Source organism: Moschus berezovskii, chromosome 16, assembly GCF_049115385.1.
Source record: "Moschus berezovskii isolate FMDL1 chromosome 16, NW_MosBer_1.0, whole genome shotgun sequence".
In the NCBI taxonomy this organism is placed as follows: Eukaryota; Metazoa; Chordata; class Mammalia; order Artiodactyla; family Moschidae; genus Moschus; species Moschus berezovskii.
The window spans coordinates 39,723,821-39,743,365 of record NC_142475.1 but is presented as its reverse complement, the minus strand read 5'-3'; the positions used below and the strand labels follow the sequence as shown (position 1 = coordinate 39,743,365).

At 38.2% G+C, this 19,545-nt stretch overlaps 1 protein-coding gene across 3 annotated transcripts in view; it reads right to left on the bottom strand.

The window, feature by feature from the left end:
• The window catches only part of IL7 (interleukin 7), a 62,190-nt gene that overhangs the window by 9,380 nt on the left and 33,265 nt on the right, over nt 1-19,545 (bottom strand). For 2 of the 3 annotated variants that reach the window (XM_055432461.2, XM_055432462.2), the window contains exon 3: nt 499-579. The exons of the other annotated variant lie outside the window; for it this stretch is intronic. In XM_055432461.2, the coding sequence (XP_055288436.2) occupies nt 499-579 (81 nt within the window). The remainder of the gene's footprint in view (nt 1-498; nt 580-19,545) is intronic. 3 annotated transcript variants of the gene reach the window in all.

Sequence of the window (19,545 nt, the reverse complement as noted above, 5' to 3'; positions counted from 1 at the left end):
TCAAAAAGACTTGAATAGCACACTAGTTTCTGAAGAAAGAGATGACACAAACTTTTATTCAAATTTCTGTAAATTGTAACATTACACCAAATAAAGGAGGTAATGATGTGAAGATAAGAAAATATTGAAATAAAAAATTTTTAAATGCCTACAACTAAATTATTCCCATTAATTACATATATGCAAGCAATCATTCTGACAAGCATTTTCCTGAATAAATGTTCCAGAACTGAGATGTGTATCTTTGAATTAATCAGTTCTACTGTTTTCAAGGTGAAAAATGAATTGCTAAAATTGAATATTTATCAAATAAGCATAGGGCAATTTGTAAAATAAATGTATAAAAGACCACAATATAACAATATATTAATCGGAATTGTCAGGTTAGAACCAAAAGACTATGTCATTAATAATCAATATAATAAACAGATATAGGAAATATAAACTTCTATGATATCAAGCTCAAATGACATGTAAACTCCAAATAATTATCATTACCTTATTATCATCACATGAATGTTTTTTAAAAAAGTTAGGTTCGTTATTCAGGCAATTGCTATCAAAGTTTATCATGTTGTCCTGTAATAAATAATATAAAATAATATGGTTAAACTGGGGACCTTTCTAGTATGTTGTAATTATAAAAATAACAATGTTATAATATTTGGTATTTATATGTGCATTTTTAGGAAAACAACCTGGCTCAGCTGACTAGGCAGGAAGAATAGTTTTCTATAATTGAAGAATAAACAAGTATATACACAAACCCTTAAAAAGAGCTTCCCTAGACTCCATAGTTTAATTCAAGAAATGAGAGAAACTGGTTCTTGGGAGGGGGTAATGAAAGTATTTTAGTAGTTGTATTTTATAGGAGTTGTACTATATGGGAGAAGGGAATGGTAACCTACTCCAGTATTCTTGCCTAGCGGATTCCATGGACAGGGGAGCCTGGCAGGCTGCAGTCCATGGGGTTGAAAGGAGTCTTTCACTATATAGGAAACACTATAACTTTTGAAATCATGAAGTTGAGATTCATTTAAGCAGTTATTTGGTCCAGTTTCCTGACACAATCAAACAGCAACAAAGGGAATTAAGAATGACTTACTTGACAAAGTTGAAATTCATTCTACAGCATTTTAAACAAACCAGTTGGGGATGTTTGAGGTAGAATTTTGCTGTGAAAAAGTGAGATTGAATGTGTGTATTGTCATGTAGGAGTGGAAGGCAGACTGGCACATTCTCATTTTTCTTATCTAAGAAATTATCTAAGGAATTTCTTATTTTTCGAAGGTGGGGATTACCTGAATTGAGAATATAAACATATTAGAATTTCCTAAGGATTCAGATTCTTTATGCACAGGATTGGACTAGCTCTGTTCAGCAAACTAGCAATTCCATGATAATCAAAGCTTCTATCAAGCAAACTTAGCCTATGTGTTGTCTTCAAAGAAACAGACAAAAAGTGGGGTAATGGCAGGATTTAATCATGGGCTTCTAATCTTCATCTGCCTCTCAGAAAAATATGCATTAGTCTTCTCACCTGTGAAAAGCATAAATTGTCTCTGGGTTTATCCTGACTTTAAATGTATATATTATCTGTTTTACCTGTAAGAATTATACAGCCTGAACATGTAATCATTCATTTAACCATTCAGCACTTCCTACAGGTCAGTTTGCAAGGTTCTCTGCCAAGCTTAATGGGAAAACAAAGATTAAAAAAAAAAAAAAGTTGCATTTTCTTGTGCCATTTGATATAAAGGGCAGATGCTGCATCCTTTGACACTTGTACATCATTTCTTATGTTTGTAAAAGTATGCTTATATAAACAAGATTTGCTAGCACCAACCATCCTAGTCATACTGAAAATATTTCAAGTGCAAATAGATACATTTTTCTATAACTATCCTCATGTTGCCATTATATTAATACACATTCCTGAAAATACAGTGGAGAATTAATGTTCTCTAACATTCTCTTTGAACTGTGGTGTTGGAGAAGACTCTTGAGAGTCCCTTGGACTGCAAGGAGATCCAGTCCATTCTAAAGGAGATCGGTCCTGGGTGTTCACTGGAAGGACTGATGCTAAAGCTGAAACTCCAATACTTTGGCTACCTCATGCGAAGAGTTGACTCATTGGAAAGGACTCTGATGCTTGGAGGGATTGGGGGCGGGAGGAGAAGGGGATGACAGAGAATGAGATGGCTGGATGGTATCACCAACTCAATGGAGATGAGTTTGAGTGAACTCTGGGAGTTGGTGATGGATAGGGAGGCCTGGTGTGCTGTGATTCATGGGGTCACAAAGAATCGGACACGACTGAGTGACTGAACTGAACTGACCATTCTCTCATTTTCCTGTTGACTTACATTTAACTTCAAGAAGGACAATAAATCATTCATACATTTATCTCGGATAAGACATGCATTTTTTCACATCCAACTCTTTCACGACCCCATGGACTGTAGCCTGCCAGGGTCCTCTATCCATAGAATTTCCCAGCCAAGAATACTGGAGTGGGTTGTCATCTTCTTCTCCAGGGGATCTTCTGACCTAGGTGTTGAACCTACATCTCCTGCATTGGCAGGTGGATTCTTTACCACTGAACCACCTGGGAAAACCTTGTTTTTGCCACACAATGCCCCCCCCCCAAAAAAAAAGGATTAAAAAATATGCAGCCAATGTATATGACATTTTTCAATTTGCCAAAAATTATAATATGGAATAGTACCTATTTCTTGGAGCATTTTAATAAATTGCATGAGACATGAATATTTGAAAAGCCATATTGGTTAAACCACTGCTCCAGGTATTAAACAAGACTCATTTTTGGCAGATACAGAAAGGTAATGTTGTACCAGGTGATTTGTCAGATGTTTGCAGCAGTAGATAAAACTGTTACTTAAAAGGCTGACATAAAATGCTGACTCCTGAAAAAGTAGGGGAAGATGGCGGAGGAATAAGACGGGGCGGCTACTTTCTCCCCAACAAAATCAACAAAAGAACATTTGAACGCTGAGTAAATCCCACAAAAAAACTTCTGAATACCGGCAGAGGACATCAGGCACTCAGAAAAGCAGCCCATAGTCGACGAAAGGAGGTAAGAAATAGATAAAAAGATAAAAAGAGAGACAAAAGAGGGAGGGACGGAGCTCCGTCCCGGGAAGGGAGGCTTAAAAAGAAAAAAAAAAGAGAAGTTTCCAAACACCTGGAAACACTGGTGAGTGGAACCTCAGAGGGCCGCATAACAGGGAGCAAAAGACATAAATAATTAAAACTCACAGACTAAGTGCCCAGAGGAAACTCTTAGCGGAGAAGCGGTGCACGCCCGCGCCCCTCACTAGCAGGCGGGGGCTGGGCAGGGAGGCGCCGGCAGCAGCGCTTAGAGGGAGAACCTGCAGCGGTGCTTAGAGGGAGAACCTGCAGCGGCGCTTAGAGGGAGAACCGGCGGCTGCACTTAGAGGGAGAACCGGCGGCTGCGCTTAGAGGGAGAACCGGGCTTGAACACCCCAAGGCAAACTGAGGGCTCGAACTTAAGATATCAGAGCAGAGATCGCAGCTGAAGGGCGAGAGGGCTGGAAAAAGCCTGTGAAAAGCCCCAAGCCAGCCCCGCCCACAGAACTGGGCGCTGAGCGGAGCGAGCAGGCAGCGGGTGGCCCAGCCCCCAGCCCCTGCTGAGACGCGGGTGGGGAGGGCAGCCAGCGCTGGGGCAGGGACAGCCACGGCCCCAGAGAGGCTTTCCGTGCCAAGCTGCAAGCAGGCTTCCTTGCTGGCCAGGACTTCTTGGGTTCGGGCCGGTGGATATCTGCCTGAGAAAGTGCGCCGGCTGTACTCCCAGAAAACCAAACGGCAGGGACCGGGAAGGCGATAAGTCGCAGCAAGCACGCTCGCCAAACGCCTGGTCACCTGAGCTGCTAGGACCGGGGAACACACAAAAGGCAGGCCCAGCCAAGTCTGCGCCTTTGTCGAGTACCCAAGGACCTGAACCTGAGCCGCTCAGACCTGGGAAGTGCATGCAACCCAGAGCCAGCCGCGGACAGCTCGCAGCAGAGCAAACTAAAGCCTAAGCAGCATAAACAGGGAAAGCACACACACCTCGAGCGGGAGCATTCCCAGTGTAGCTGAGACACCACGAGCACTCCCCACAGATGCCGGGATATTTGTTAGCTGTTCCTCCCTCCCCATAGCAGGACTGAATAGGTGAGTCGGGGAAAAAAAAAAAAGTTTCCACCACCGCCTCCTGGTGTCAGGACAGGAATTAGACATTGAGGAGACCAGAAAACAGAAGAGCTTTTTCAACAGAAGGAACTACCTTGGAAGTAACAGAGGGAGAAGCCTTGAGCCTACTGCAAGAATAAGACTGAAAACCAGAGGCAGAGGCTTAAGGCCAGATCCTGAGAACACCAGAGATCTCCTGTTCCAGAGAACATTAATTGATAGGTACTCATCAAATGCCTCCATACATACACTGAAACCAGGCACCACCCAAGGCTCAACAAGTTTCAGTGAAAGACATACTACGCAAGCTATCCAGCAACACAGGAGAATAGCAATGAGCTTCAATATACAGGCTGCCCAAAGCCACCCCAAACCCACTGACATCTCAAACTCATTACTGGACACTTCGTTGCACTCCAGAGAGAAGAAAGCCAGCTCCACCCACCAGAACATCGACACAAGCTTCCCTAACCAGGGAACCTTGACTAGTCACCCATCCAACCCCACACACAACGAGGTAACTACATAATAAAGAGAACTCCACAAACTGTCAGAAGACGGAAAGGCCACCCCGAACACAGCAGTATAAGCAAGATGAAGAGGCAGAGAAATACCCAACAAGTAAAGGAACAGGATAAATGCCCACCAACACAAACAAAAGAGGAAGATATAGGGAACCTACCCAATAAAGAATTTCAAATTTTAATTGTGAAAATGATTCAAAATCTGGAAAGCAAAATGGAGTTACAGACAAATAAACTGGAGAAAAGGATTGAGAAGATGGAAGAAATGTTCAATAAGGAATTAGAGGAAATAAAAAAGAGTCAATATATAATGAATAATGCAATAGATGAGATCAGAAACACTCTCGAGGGTACAAACAGTAGAATAACGGAGGCAGAAGACAGGATAAGCGAGCTAGAAGATAGAATTGTAGAAATAAATGAAACAGAGAGGAAAAAAGAAAAAAGAATTTAAAAAAATGAGGAAAATATTAGAGACATATGGGACAATATTAAATGCCCCAACATTCGAATCATAGGAGTCCCAGAAGAAGACAAAAAGAAAGACCATGAGAGAATACTTGAGGAGATAATAGTCGAAAACTTCCCTAAAATGGGGAAGGAAATAATCACCCAAGTCCAAGAAACCCAGAGAGTCCCTAACAGGATAAACCCAAGGCGAAATACCCAAAATAGCCAAAGCAATCTTGAGATAGAAGAATGGAACTGGAGGAATTAACCTGCCGGACTTCAGGCTCTACTACAAAGCCACAGTCATCAAGACAGTATGGTACTGGCATAAAGACAGAAATATAGATCAATGGAACAAAAAAGAAAACCCGGAGATAAATCCACGCCACCTATGGACACCTTAACTTTGACAAAGGAGGCAAGAATATAAAATGGAGAAAAGACAGTCTCTTTAACAAGTGGTGCTGGGAAAACTGGTCAGCCACCTGTAAAAGAATGAAAGTAGAACACTTCCTAACACCATACACCAAAATAAACTCAAAATGGATTAGAGAACTAAATGTAAGACCAGAAACTATAAAACTCCTAGAGGAGAACGTAGGCAAAACACTCTCTGACATAAATCACAGCAAGATCCTCCAAGATCCACCTCCCAGAATATTGGAAATTAAAGCAAAAATAAACAAATGGGACCTAATTAAAATCAAAAGCTTCTGCACAGCAAAGGAAACTATAAGCAAGGTGAAAAGACAGCCTTCAGAATGGGAGAAAATAATAGCAAATGAAGCAACTGATAAAGGATTAATCTCCAAAATATACAAGCAGCTCCTGCAGCTCAATTCCAGAAAACTAAGTGACCCAATCAAAAAATGGGCCAAAGAACTAAACAGACATTTCTCCAAAGAAGTCATAAAGATGGCTAACAAACACATGAAAAAATGCTCAACATCTCTCCTAATCAGAGAAATGCAAATCAAAACCACAATGAGATACTATTTCACACCAGTCAGAATGGCTGCTATCCAAAAGTCTACATGCAATAAATGCTGGAGAGGGTGTGGAGAAAAGGGAACACTCTTACACTGTTGGTGGGAATGCAAACTAGTACAGCCACTATGGAGAACAGTGTGGAGATTCCTCAAAAAACTGGAAATAGAACTGCCATATGACCCAGCAATCCCACTGCTGGGCATACACACCGAGGAAACCAGAATTGAAAGAGACACATGTACTCCAATGTTCATTGCAGCACTGTTTATAATAGCCAGGATATGGAAGCAACCTAGATGTCCATCTGCAGATGAATGGATAAGAAAGCTTTGGTACATATACACAATGGAGTATTTTTCAGCCATCAAAAAGAATGCATTTGAATCAGTTTTAATGAGGTGGATGAAATTGGAGCCTATTATACAGAGTGAAGTAAGCCAGAAAGAAAAACATCAATACAGTATACTAACACATATATATGGAATTTAGAAAGATGGTAACCTGAACCCTGTATAGGAGACTGCAAAAGAGACATAGGCATATAGAACAGTCTTTGGGACTCTGTGGGAGAGGGTGAAGGTGGGATGATTGGGAAGAACGGCATTGTAGCATGTATGTTATCATAAGTGACCAGTCCAGGTTTGACACATGATACAGGATGCTTGGGGCTGGTGCACAGGGATGACATGGAGGGAGGATATGGGGAAGAGGGAGGTGGGAGGGGGGTTCAAGAAAGGGAACACATGTATACCCAGGGTGGATTCATGTCAATGTATGGCAAAACCAACCAATATATTAATGTAAGGTAATTTGCTGACAATAAAATAAATTAAAAAAAAAAGAATAAAAGTAAAAATAAATAAATAAATAAATAAAATGCTGACTCCTATAGAAGTCACAATTATAACTGAATAGTTAACTTTAGTTTGCATTTTATGAATAAATTTAACATAAACTTAAATGAGTAACAACTACAGTTGCTTTCTGCAATTGTTTTCATTTAAGCCCTATGAGAAAGATGGTTCAGACTAAGATTTATAGAATCATAGAGTTGGAAAGAGGCTTATACATCCACCTTTTGATTTAGAAAATAGCAGAATTACTTCATCAGTAGTAGTCTATTAAAGGGATCTTGACATATTTGAATATTCATATTTATTATGAATATGAAAAATAAGAGACAATCCAAGATCACATTGACTATGAACTCAATATTCTCCAGTAAAAACATTATGTTATCTATGTTGTTCCTAAAACACCTAATGTCCTTTCCATTTGTAGAATTACATCTTTTTCATTGCAGCATAGTTTTCTTCTCTCTTTGAAATTTTTCTATTGAATTCATAGCAGTCCCTTCCTCAGAAACACTAACTACTTACAAAATTGATTTCTCTTTCACTTTTTCTTTTATATATTTTCTTTGATTTTTTTCCCAAGATTCACTTTTGTGCTTTTTTTTGCCAGCATGCCTTTGATATGCCTGTTCTAATTGGACACTCATGGTCACATGTGCTCTAAGTGAACTACTGTCTATTTATAGCTTATAAATAATTCTCATCGGCAGCTACATAACTGATGGCTCCCTCCTTTCTATTCTTCTTCTATTTTGTAGATATGGGATTAAGGATTGGGGTTTTGACATAGAAAAGAAAGATTTAGTCTCATGGCTTACTACTCTTTGAAAATGAACTTGGTCCCTACAGAAATATTCTTGCATTTCTGATTATCACTATTACAACCCACTCATGGCCTAAAATCTTATGACATAAAAAATTTCATTTGGAGGACCCTTTGAAAAGTGAAACTTCTTTTTAATGAAATTGGTAATCTGTAGGAAATTTGAAAAGGTCTATATTGTTCTTGAATCCTATTTCAAAGGTTACAGATTTTACCGTTAGTCAGGTAGCTTATCAGATTATAGTAAGAATTGGTAGCTAATTCCTAGCTTAAATGAAAAATCATTCATTGATTCTTCAGTCAACTACTTGTTGAACATCTACCATGTGCCTTATAGTAACTGGGGCTAGAACTGTGATCAAGATTACAGATGGTTCCTTCCTTCAAGAAATTTACCTTCTGGTGTTAAAGACAGACATGAATCCAATAACCGCAATCAAATCTCAAGTTGATAATTGTCATAAATAAAAAGTATATGCTACCATGAAAGCCTATAAAGGATTTTATTTAGGAACTTCAGTGAAGACTTCCCTAAGAAAGGGACACATCACCTGAGATCTGAAGCATGAGTAAACTAGAGAAAAAGAAAATAGAGGAGGTGAAAAGATATAGAAAACAGCATTTATGGCTTCAGGTAAGTGAGATGGAACAGTGGCAAATATTCTGCTGGATGAAAGAGTCAGAAAGCTAGTATATAGCTGAGAAAGCAAGAGAAATCACTGGTTCCATATGAATCAGAAAATCCAGAGGATTCCAGATTATGCAGGGGCTTAAGAACATGTTAAAGAGCCTTGCCTTGATCCTCAAATTAATAATTAATGGCTAAATACTTTTTTGAAGGATCATATTAATACCTGGATGATAAATGGTTTGGAAGGGTTCAAGAATGTAATAGGAGACTATTATAGTCAGTACTTGAAATAATAGTTTATTGCACTCAGTGGTAGGAAAGAATTTAGCGATAGTTAAATTGACTCAAGAAATATATATAAAGCAAATAAAACATGATTTGAGAATTAAAGTTAATGAAGACTGACAGACCAGGGATGATTCCTTGGTCTCTGGTGTGTGCAACAGAATATACTGTGTTGCCATTCACTGAGATAGGGCATAGTAGAAGAGATGGTGTGAATAAAATGTTTGCTTTTAAATAGATTAAGTTGACATTCAGAGATCCAAGAGCATACACAGAGAAGCCAAAAAGTTGGAAAAATAGGGGAATAGATAGTTTTAAGAAGGTGGTGATCCATAATGTACAATGCCAACCATGAGGTCAAGTAAGTTGTCTTGTACAAAATCTATGCCCATAAAAAAAGCAAAACGAAATGAGAAAAACAAAGGATATAACTGATATTCTGTACTTCACTAAAATTAAAACTTCAAAACACATGCACAAAGATATATATATACATATGTATACTTCCCCTAAGTATAATAATTATTGTAGCACTATTCATATCCACATATATGGATAAGTGTGTGATAAAGTATATATTGTATATATGTAGTATATAATATAAAATATAACATATATAAAATACATAATATACATGATAGCAGCACTATCCATATCCATACCATATTTTTTATATAGTACAAACACACGCACACACAAACACTTCTCTTTGAAAACAAAATTGGCAAAATAAACTTTTTACGGGGACTTGTTTACATAGACAAGTGGGGCACCAACAGAAAATTAACATGCCGTCATTTAATGGCTGCATCTGTGATTAGTCTTGCATGAACAGTATCTGATTTCTTAAGAATTTAAATGTTTTAAAATATCATTTAATATCAGCATTCCAGCCAGAGGTTATTTTAGCCAGACAAGGTGAATAGCAGGACAGGAGTGTAACATTCTCTTGCCACCTAGGATCCCATAAAGTGGCCCAGTATACACTGAAACCGTAGATTCCTGCCTTAGCTCTATAAACCACAGACATTTTAAAAACTGAGTCATAACTGACATATAATGTTAGGTTTAAGCATTCAATAATTAGATATTTGTGTATACTGCAAAACTATCCCTGCTACAAGTCTAGTTCAGCAAGTTTAACATCCATCACTACATATAGTTAAAATGTTTTCTCCTATGATGAGAACTCCTGAGATTTACTTTGTTAGCAATTTTCAAAATATATATACACTATTAATAACTCTAGTCACTATGCTGTAAATTACATTCCCAAGATTGAATTCCCAGTTTTATGGGATCATTCTGCTTTATATCAGAATGACAATTGTTTGGTTAGCTCCCCCTTGCATTCTTAAAAGTCTTCCAGTTTGGGCAATAAACTCAGCCTACTTGTATCATGGTATTTTGATTTTGGTTTGCATGATATAGCCTTCCCTTCTGTTGACTTTCTAAATTATTTTGAACATAAAAATACTTTTATGTCTATATTGCTTACATGTCATTATTCAAACAATACTAAAATGTATAATGAAAAACTTTCCAATTTTTCTCAACTGCCCCCACTAGAATCACCTCCCCAAGATGATTCATATTAGTAGTTTGATAAGAATATTTTTTTAAAAATTACTTTTAATTGGAAGATAACTTTTACAATACCATGCTGTTTTCTGCTATATTATCAACATGAATAGGCAATAGGTATATGCATGTCCCCTCACTCCTGAACCTCTCTCCCACCTCCTACCCCATCCTTCTCATCTAAGTTATCACAGGGCACTGGATAACTAATTTCCACTGGCTATCTAATTCTACATATGATAATATATGTTTCAATGCTTCTTGCTCAAAAAAACTATGCATATGTGTAATGTGCATTCAAAATTCACACATATAAATGATATATAGGGTTTATGAAAGCATGTTCCTCTACCATTTAAAATATAGGATCATAAAATATATATTACTCTTCAATCTGTTATGTATTTTCACTTTATATTATGATCTTTATGATCATCATTCTAAGTTAAATATATCTTTTTTAAATAACTGCATAATCTACATTAAGTGTATTCTGAGGTTTATTCAACACTTCTCTCATTGATGAAAAAAATCAATATTTGTTCCAACATACAATACTACAATAGACATCTTTGTATGTGTATTTGTATGTGTATGTTGTTATTTAGTTGCTAAGTTGTGTCCAACTCTTCTGTGACCCCCATGCATTGCAGCCTGCCAGGCTCCTCTGTCCATGGGATTTTCCAGGCAAGAATACTGGAGTGCATTGCCATTTCCTTCTCCAGGGGATCTTCCCAGCCCAGGGATTGAACCTGCATCTCCTGCATTGGCAGGAAGCCCATATATATATTATCTCCTTTTATATTAATTTTTGCATTTTTATAGAATTAGTTTCCATAATTGAGACTTGCTGAAGGTAATAGTATAACCATTTAAAAATCATTATATTCAGTACAAATGATGCACACTTTCACCAGCAAATGTGTCCATTTTGTCACATCTTTGCCAGCACCAGATGTCATAATTTTACCAATTCTGATATGTGAAAATTTGTGCCTCATTATAGCTTAAATTTGCATCTCCATGACTACTACAGGATAAGCATCATTTTATGTTAATTGGCAATTTGCATCTCCTTTTCTATGAACAGTCTCTTCTTAGCCATTTTCTTAAGTTGTTTGTCTTTTAATGATCAGTTTCTACATTTTATATTAGGAATTTTTAAAAACTTTCTCTATGTTTTGTTTCAGGTGCATCTCTTATATAACATACTTTTTATACAATTAGTTTAAAGTTCAGAGATTAAAATAATACAGATATTTATTACTATTTTATGCTCCTTTTCATCTGTTTTGTAATTTTGGTATGTTGTTGGCTTTAACGTTTATTCTTTGTTATAACTAATTAAGCTCTGATATTCAAGAAAGGGAAGATACTTAATACAGTAATTTAATAGCTAAAGTATTTTCTACTAAATTTTATGCTGAAATTCTAAGGTGAATACATAGTGCTACTAATTAACAACCAAAAGTTAATTAATCAAAGCTCTACGGTTACCAAAATATAATTATGTTCATTCCAGTCCTTCCTAAGACCAAGAGTAGCCAAAGCAAAGAAATTCTAATGAAATTTATTGTCACTTTGCTTCTTATTTAACTTACATTCATGAAATAATGTTTCATATTGTATGTCTCCAAGAGCTTCCCTGGTGGCTCAGACAGTAGAGAATCTGCCTGCAATGCAGGACACTCGGGTTCAATCCCTGGGTCTGGAAGATCTCCTGAAGAAGGAAATGGCAACCCACTCCAGTATTCTTTCCTGGGAAACCCCACGGACAGAGGAGCCTGGTGGCTTACAGTCCATGGGGTTGCAAATATTTGGACATGACTGTGTGACTAGCATAGTACATAAAAGCAGAAATACAGAGTTAAATGCTTTAATAATATTGACAGTCATTCTGTAGAGAACGGTCCAGGAATAAAAGCAAAAAGCACCAGTCCAAAAACAATATTGAAAATGACTGTATTATCAAATACAGAGTGTCAATATCATAAAACTACCCTCAATATACTTTTCATGCAGAAAAGTTAGAAAAGAGTCAAACATGACTGAGCACTCACGCACACATGCATGTACACACATATATTTATAACGGAATCACTTTTCTATACACCAGAAACTAACACTGTAAATCAACTATGCTGCTGCTGCTAAGTTACTTCAGTCGTGTCCGACTCTGTGTGACCCCATAGACGGAAGCCCACCAGTCTCCCCCGTCCCTGGGATTCTCCAGGCAAGAACACTGGAGTGGGTTGCCATTTCCTTCTCCAATGCATGAAAGTGAAAAGTGAAAGTGAAGTCGCTCAGTCGTGTCCGACTCTTAGCGACCCCACGGACTGCAGCCTACCAGGCTCCTCCATCCATGGGATTTTCTAGGCAAGGGTACTATACTTCAATAAAAAAAATTTAAAAGTCAATCAGCCAGCAGAATTCATTAGAAACACTTACAGTGTTATGTATACAGAACAAAGGAGGATACCACAAAAGGGTAATGAATAAATCTTAGTTTCAAACCCGTTCTTTATATTGTGTAAAGTTGTTTATGCATTGTATGCCTTTTCTGGAAGTGAATATATATGTTTTATTTATGGGATGCCTCTCCAGTGTTAAAACATACCTTAGATACATAACTTGATGTTTTATTCAGTTATGTTAATCAAGTTGTGGCTTTGTAAGCTTGGGGATAAGAAACAGTGTTCCAGGAATGGTATGATTCACCAGTTGGCAGATTTCAATAAATATCAACATTCATGTCAAATAGAAATATGTAATAGTTACTGAAACCTGACAGCATATTCATCTATAGTTGGTGCAGTGCTGTGGATCAAGAAGTTGTGCATATCCACTCTGGGTATGTAGGAAATGTCATTATGAGAGATATATGAAAGTTTCATAGAGGGCATCTGTTCTCTGTGTCTTCTAAATAGACTGCAGTCCTACTTCCATATCATGGAAAGAACACTGAAACTGAGATGTGGATAACTATAGCTGAGTATTTCCACTACTGGCCTTAAATAATTTTCCAGCAGTAGTAAATTTACAGAGATTCAGATCAGATCAGTCGCTCAGTCGTGTCCGACTCTTTACGACCCCACGAATCACAGCATGCCAGGCCTCCCTGTCCATCACCAACTCCCGGAGTACACTCAAACTCATGTCCACAGAGTCGGTGATGCCCTCCAGCCATCTCATTCTCTGTCGTCCCCTTCTCCTCCCGCCCCCAACCTTTCCCAGCATCAGAGTCTTTTCCAGTGAGTCAACTCGTCGCATGAGGTGGCCAAAGTTTCAGCTTTAGCATCAGTCCCTCCAATGAACATCCAGGATTGATCTCCTTTAGAATGGACTGGTTGGATCTCCTTGCAGTATAAGGGACTCTCAAGAGTCTTCTCCAACACCACAGTTCAAAAGCATCGATTCTTCGGCGATCAACCTTCTTCACAGTCCAACTCTCACATCCATACATGACCACGGGAAAGACCATAGCCTTGACTAGACGGACCTTGGTTGGCAAAGTAATGTCTCTGCTTTTTAATATACTATCAAGGTTGGTCATAACTTTCCTTCCAAGGAGCAAGCGTCTTTTAATTTCATGGCTGCAATCAGCATCTGCAGTGATTTTACAGAGATTATGTAAGCCAAATTTCTAGTCTTATAATAGAAAAGTGAGGCAAAACAGCAGTCAACGGACTTGTCCAAGTCTCAAAGTGTCAAAGCTGGGACTCTGACCCTAGCATTTTCATTTTCATTTCAGACCATTGAGCCAATTAATACAGCACTGTGCTGACATAGGTAGCTTCTCCTTGAATATCCTCATCTGTAATATGAGTTTGTTGAATTTGAGCAGTGGTTTTCACACACCATCAGTTCAGTTCAGTTCAGTCGCTCAGTCGTGACCAACTCTTTGTGATCCCATGAATCACAGCACGCCAGGCCTCCCTGTCCATCACCAACTCCCGGAGTTCACTCAAACTCATGTCCATTGAGTCGGTGATGCCATCCAGCCATCTCATTCTCTGTTGTCCCCGTCTCCTCCTGCCCCCGATCCTTCCCAGCATCAGAGTCTTTTCCAGTGAGTCAACTCGTCGCATGAGGTGGCCAAAGTATTGGAGTTTCAGCTTTAGCATCAGTCCTTCCAATGAACACCCAGGATTGATCTCCTTTATTATGGACTTTTTGTTTACTTGTTTCCAGTGCAAGAGCTACAGTTAACTAAAGTTTTCCATTGTATCTTCATGTAATCAAAATTTACTGATTGAAGAATGACAATTACACTTATCACATATTACCAAATTTCAGAGAACATCAGTCATATGTAAACTCTGAATTCAGAAAAACTCATCTTTCTGAATGCTTATTTTATGAGCCATATGAGTTACCTTTCTAAATCCCAGACCTAAATCTACTGTTGTGCATGCTAAGTCACGTTAGTCATGTCCAGCTATTTGCAACCCAAGGACTGTAGCCCGCCAGACTCCTCTGTCCATGGGGATTCTCCAGGAAAGAATACTGGAGTGGACTGCCGTGTCCTCCTCCAGGGGTTCTTCCAGACCCAGGTATTTAACCTGCATCTCTTATGTCTCCTACATTGGCAGGCAGGTTCTTTACCACTAGCGCCACCTGGGAAGCCCAATTCAACAGTTATGGAGTTTAAAAAGTCAACAGTGGCTCCTTATTACCTAGTCCTAGAAAGTCAGGTTCACATTCCTCAGCTTGCCATGCAAGGCCTTCCAAGATCTGATCACAGCCTAACTTCCAAACCTTATACACACATCTCAACCAATGCTCAAGCCACATAGGCCGTTGACTGCCAAATGCGACTTCCTAGCCCCCATATTTAATAAGTTACTGTCAATGGCAAGCCACTCCAGTACTCTTGCCTAGAAAATCCCATGGATGGAGGAGCCTGGTAGGCTGCAGTCCGTGGGGTCGCTAAGAGTCGGACACGACTGAGCGACTTCACTTTCACTTTTCACTTTCACACATTGGAGAAGGAAATGGCAACCCACTCCAGTGTTCTTGCCTGGAGAATCCCAGGGAAGGGGGAGCCTGGTGGGCTTCCGTCTGTGGGGTCACACAGAGTCGGACACGACTGAAGTGACTTAGCAGCAGTAGCAGCAGCAGCTATGTATTTTATCTTCAATTATCAGCACTATCCTGTTGTGTTGTAATTCTTTATTTAAGAGTTTGTCTTTCAAAACTGCTAACTTATAGGACTGGAACTTAGTCTTGTGGACTTTTATTTTCATACTCATGTTCAATATCTAATTGATTAACAAGAGATTAATTTCAAAAATATATAAACAGCTCATATAGCTTAATATTAAAAAACAATAAAAAATGGATAGAAGACCTAAATAAACGTTTTCTCTAAAGAAGTCATACAGATGGCCAACAACATGAAAAGATGGTCAATTTCACTAATTAACATGCAAATCAAAACCACAAGAAGGTATCACCTCACACCAGTCAGAATGGCCATCTTTAAAAAGTCTAAAAATAATAAATGCTGAAGAGAGTGTGGAGAAAAAGGAACACGTTTACACTGTGGTGAAAAAGTAAACTGGTATAGTCTCTATGGAGAGCAGTATGAAGGCTTCCAGAGTTGCAGTAGGATCTAGCAATCCCACTTCTGGGCATGTATCTGGAGAAAACTCTAATTCAAAAAGATATATGCAGCTTAGTGTTCATAGCAGCATTATTCCAGGACAGGGAAACAACCCAAATGTCTACCAACAGATGAATGGGTTAAAAAGATGTGGTACATATATACAATGGAATATCACTGAGTCATAAAAAAAAGAATGAAATAATGTCACTTGCAGGAATATGGATGGACCTAGAGATCATCTCACGAAGTGAAATAAGTCAGACAAATAATTGATATTACTTATATGTAGAATCTAAAAAATGATACAAATGAACTTATTTAAAAACATAAATATATTCACAGATGTAAACTTACGGTTACCAAAGGGTAAAGAGGGAGGTGAGTGATAAATACACTACTATATACAAAATAGATAACCAACAAGGACTGGCTGTATAGCGAAATATACTCAGTGTCATGTACTAACCTATAATGGAAAAGAATCTGAAGAGGAATGTATATACATGTATAACTGAAAAAAATAACAGGTTATATATAATCACCAGCAGACATTTTATAGATTCATATCAAATTGTATTAAAACCCTGGACTCCAATCTTACTTACTTAAGACCTATCCATTTTTCAAAGTACTATTAAAACTGTAATTCTCCCTTTACTAGTCACTAGAATTCTCAGAGTGCATAACATACATCTTTGGATTGGCAGAATATAATAAGCAGATGCTTAATAAATATTTAACTGAACTATTAAGGAACAGAAGTTAAGATTTTTCCAGAGATCTAGAAAACCTCATTGTAAATCTGCCAATGTATGCACAATGATCATCTTAGGAGATTGTAATTATCAGTCTTAAGGTTAATATGAAGTAATGGTTACATAGGATCTCCTAAGCATGGCAATCAGCGATTAACAAATGTGCCAAATATAAAATTCTAATTATCAGTGTTTATATACTCCATTCTCTGCCTTACCACTTGCCTGAACTTTATGTATAGTTGTCCAACTATAGGGCCCATACGATTTTATGAATAAGAGAATATGAGGAGCTAAGTACTAGACTAAATATATTTAAAGATTTTGGTGACCTGAAGTGAGATGGTCACAGATAGAACAAGATAGAGATTTACTGAAGAAAAGTGTCCAGCAAAGCAATATTACCAAGCATGGTGGACCAAATTATTGTGCAAAATCACAAGGGGAGTACTTTATTCTGAGAGTATCACTATAAACACTGTCTAGTCAAGCAACAATAAACAAGACATTAGGTAAGTTACATGTGCTTGTATTGGTAGCACATGAACCGAGAATGGTAAAGAGTCATGAGTATAGCCAATATGATAAAAAACTATAAGTCATATAATAAATTTTGCAATGTCACTCATGTATATTTACATCTTTATACTAAAATTTAAAAATGACATTTCAGGTTTTTTATATAAATATAGTAAAGTGTGTAAATTCATTTAGTCAATCATTTTGAGGGGCCTACTCTATGCTAGGTAGTATTCTATAGATGCTGGAATACAGTCATTAATAAAAGTGGCATGAAGATAATGAAAATATATAATGCATTGCAGGAATAGGAGAGGCTACTCTAATTCTAGCAAGGAGTGAATTTTATGCTCATCAATTCATCTTTCTGTTACTTTGGTCGGGTGGATTTTGTGTCTAGTAATTATTTTCTTCTTTTTTAAGGAAAGGCTCATGAGTGCTCTGCCCTGTTCATTCTGACAAGGATGCATAATTTTCTACCTGTGCACTTTACACTTAAACAATATCTTTGTTGTCATTGTTGTTCAATCACTAAGTCATGTCTGACTCTTTGCAACACCATGCACTGCAGCACTCCAGGCTTCAGTATTCTTGCCTGGGAAATCCCATGGACAGAGGAGTCTGGCTGGCTAAAGTCCATAGATTGCAAAGAGTTGGACGTGACTGAGTGACTAAGCACACATGTGAGTGTATCAAATTGAGTAAAAAAACATCTTGGCTAGGTATAAGATTCAAGTCACATTTTATTTCCTTCAGAATTTTGTAGCTATTATTCCAGTAGCTTTTGCCTTTGCTGCTGCTGCTGCTAAGTCACTTCAGTCGTGTCCGACTCTGTGCGACCCCATAGACGGAAGCCCACCAGGCTCCCCCATCCCTGGGATTCTCCAGGCAAGAACACTGGAGTGGGTTGCCATTTCCTTCTCCAATGTGTGAAAGTGTAAAGTGAAAGTGAAGTCACTCAGTTGTGTTCGACCCTTAGCGACCCCACGGACTGCAGCCTACCAGGCACCTCCATCCATGGGATTTTCTAGGCAAGAGTACTGGAGTGGCTTGCCATTGCCTTCTCTGAACTTTTGCCTTTAGATGTGTACAATTTGAAGCCACTCTGATTCCAATCCTTCCCCTGGATGAGGTACCATTTATACCTGAACTCTTTATTTTTTTTTTAATTTAGGATAATTGCTTGACACAATTTTGTTGGTTTCTGCCAAATATCAACATGAATCATCCATAGTGTACCTGAAATCTTGAATTATTCTTCTTTTGTCTTGAAGTTCAATCCCACTACCAAGATATAATGTACTGAAAATCATTTTATATCAGTTTCTTGTAGTATATGAAATTCTATTTTTTTCAGTCACTTGGAGGAAGACTTTCCCCTGTCATAGGTTACTTTACTTTTCCATTTGCAGTTTATCTTTTATATGAACATTTATCCACAAATTGCTTTATGACTGTTTATGGTATTTCTATATGGTTGCCATGTTGTTTTTATCTGAAATTTACAGTAGCCAACTCTGTGCTGGTATTTATTCAGCTCCATATCTCATGATGCCCTTCTCACCTACCAGAGAACACTGTCTTTTCTTAGCACTTCTAATTGGGAGAAGACATGATATTGTCTGTTTTATCTGTTCTTATGAAGCCTGAGAACCCAGGGTGGATTTATAGGGGTATGTGGAGATGGTAGTGTGGCAGGGGAATGGAAGATGGCAAAATTATGATCAGTTGTACTGGTGAGCAAGGACTGTGCTCCCGATTAACTATTTTTTGAGTCTATTGTGGGGTTTGATGATTTGCTTTTTTCAGTGAGAGAGTGGTCACTTGGTCTTTAAGATTTCTTTCCAATTAAGAGTGAAGTGTTTTGCTTTTGATGAAGACCATCATATTCAGGGCTCATTTGCCTCTCTGCAACGTGGAGTACTGAAATCTTTTTCAGAGTTTTGTCCACTTTTGTGACCATCTGTAGAAGTTTTCTATGGCTGCCATAACAAATGACCACAAACTGGATGGCTTAAGAGGCTGCTGGTGTTCCTTAGCTTGTAACTGCCTAACTTTGATTTCTGCGTCTTTCTTACATAGCATTTTCCTCTTTGTCTCTTACCCTCTTTCTTCCCTTTCAAGGATGCTTTGGATTTAGGACCCACCTAGTCCATGGCTATCTCATCTAGAGAGTCTTAAATTAATTATATACATCTGCACAGGCCTTTGTTCTACATCAGGTCACATTAACAGGTCCTATCTCTGCATATCACTTGGGGTGCCACCACTAAATTCACAATACCACCAATATTATTATTTGGGGGAGGG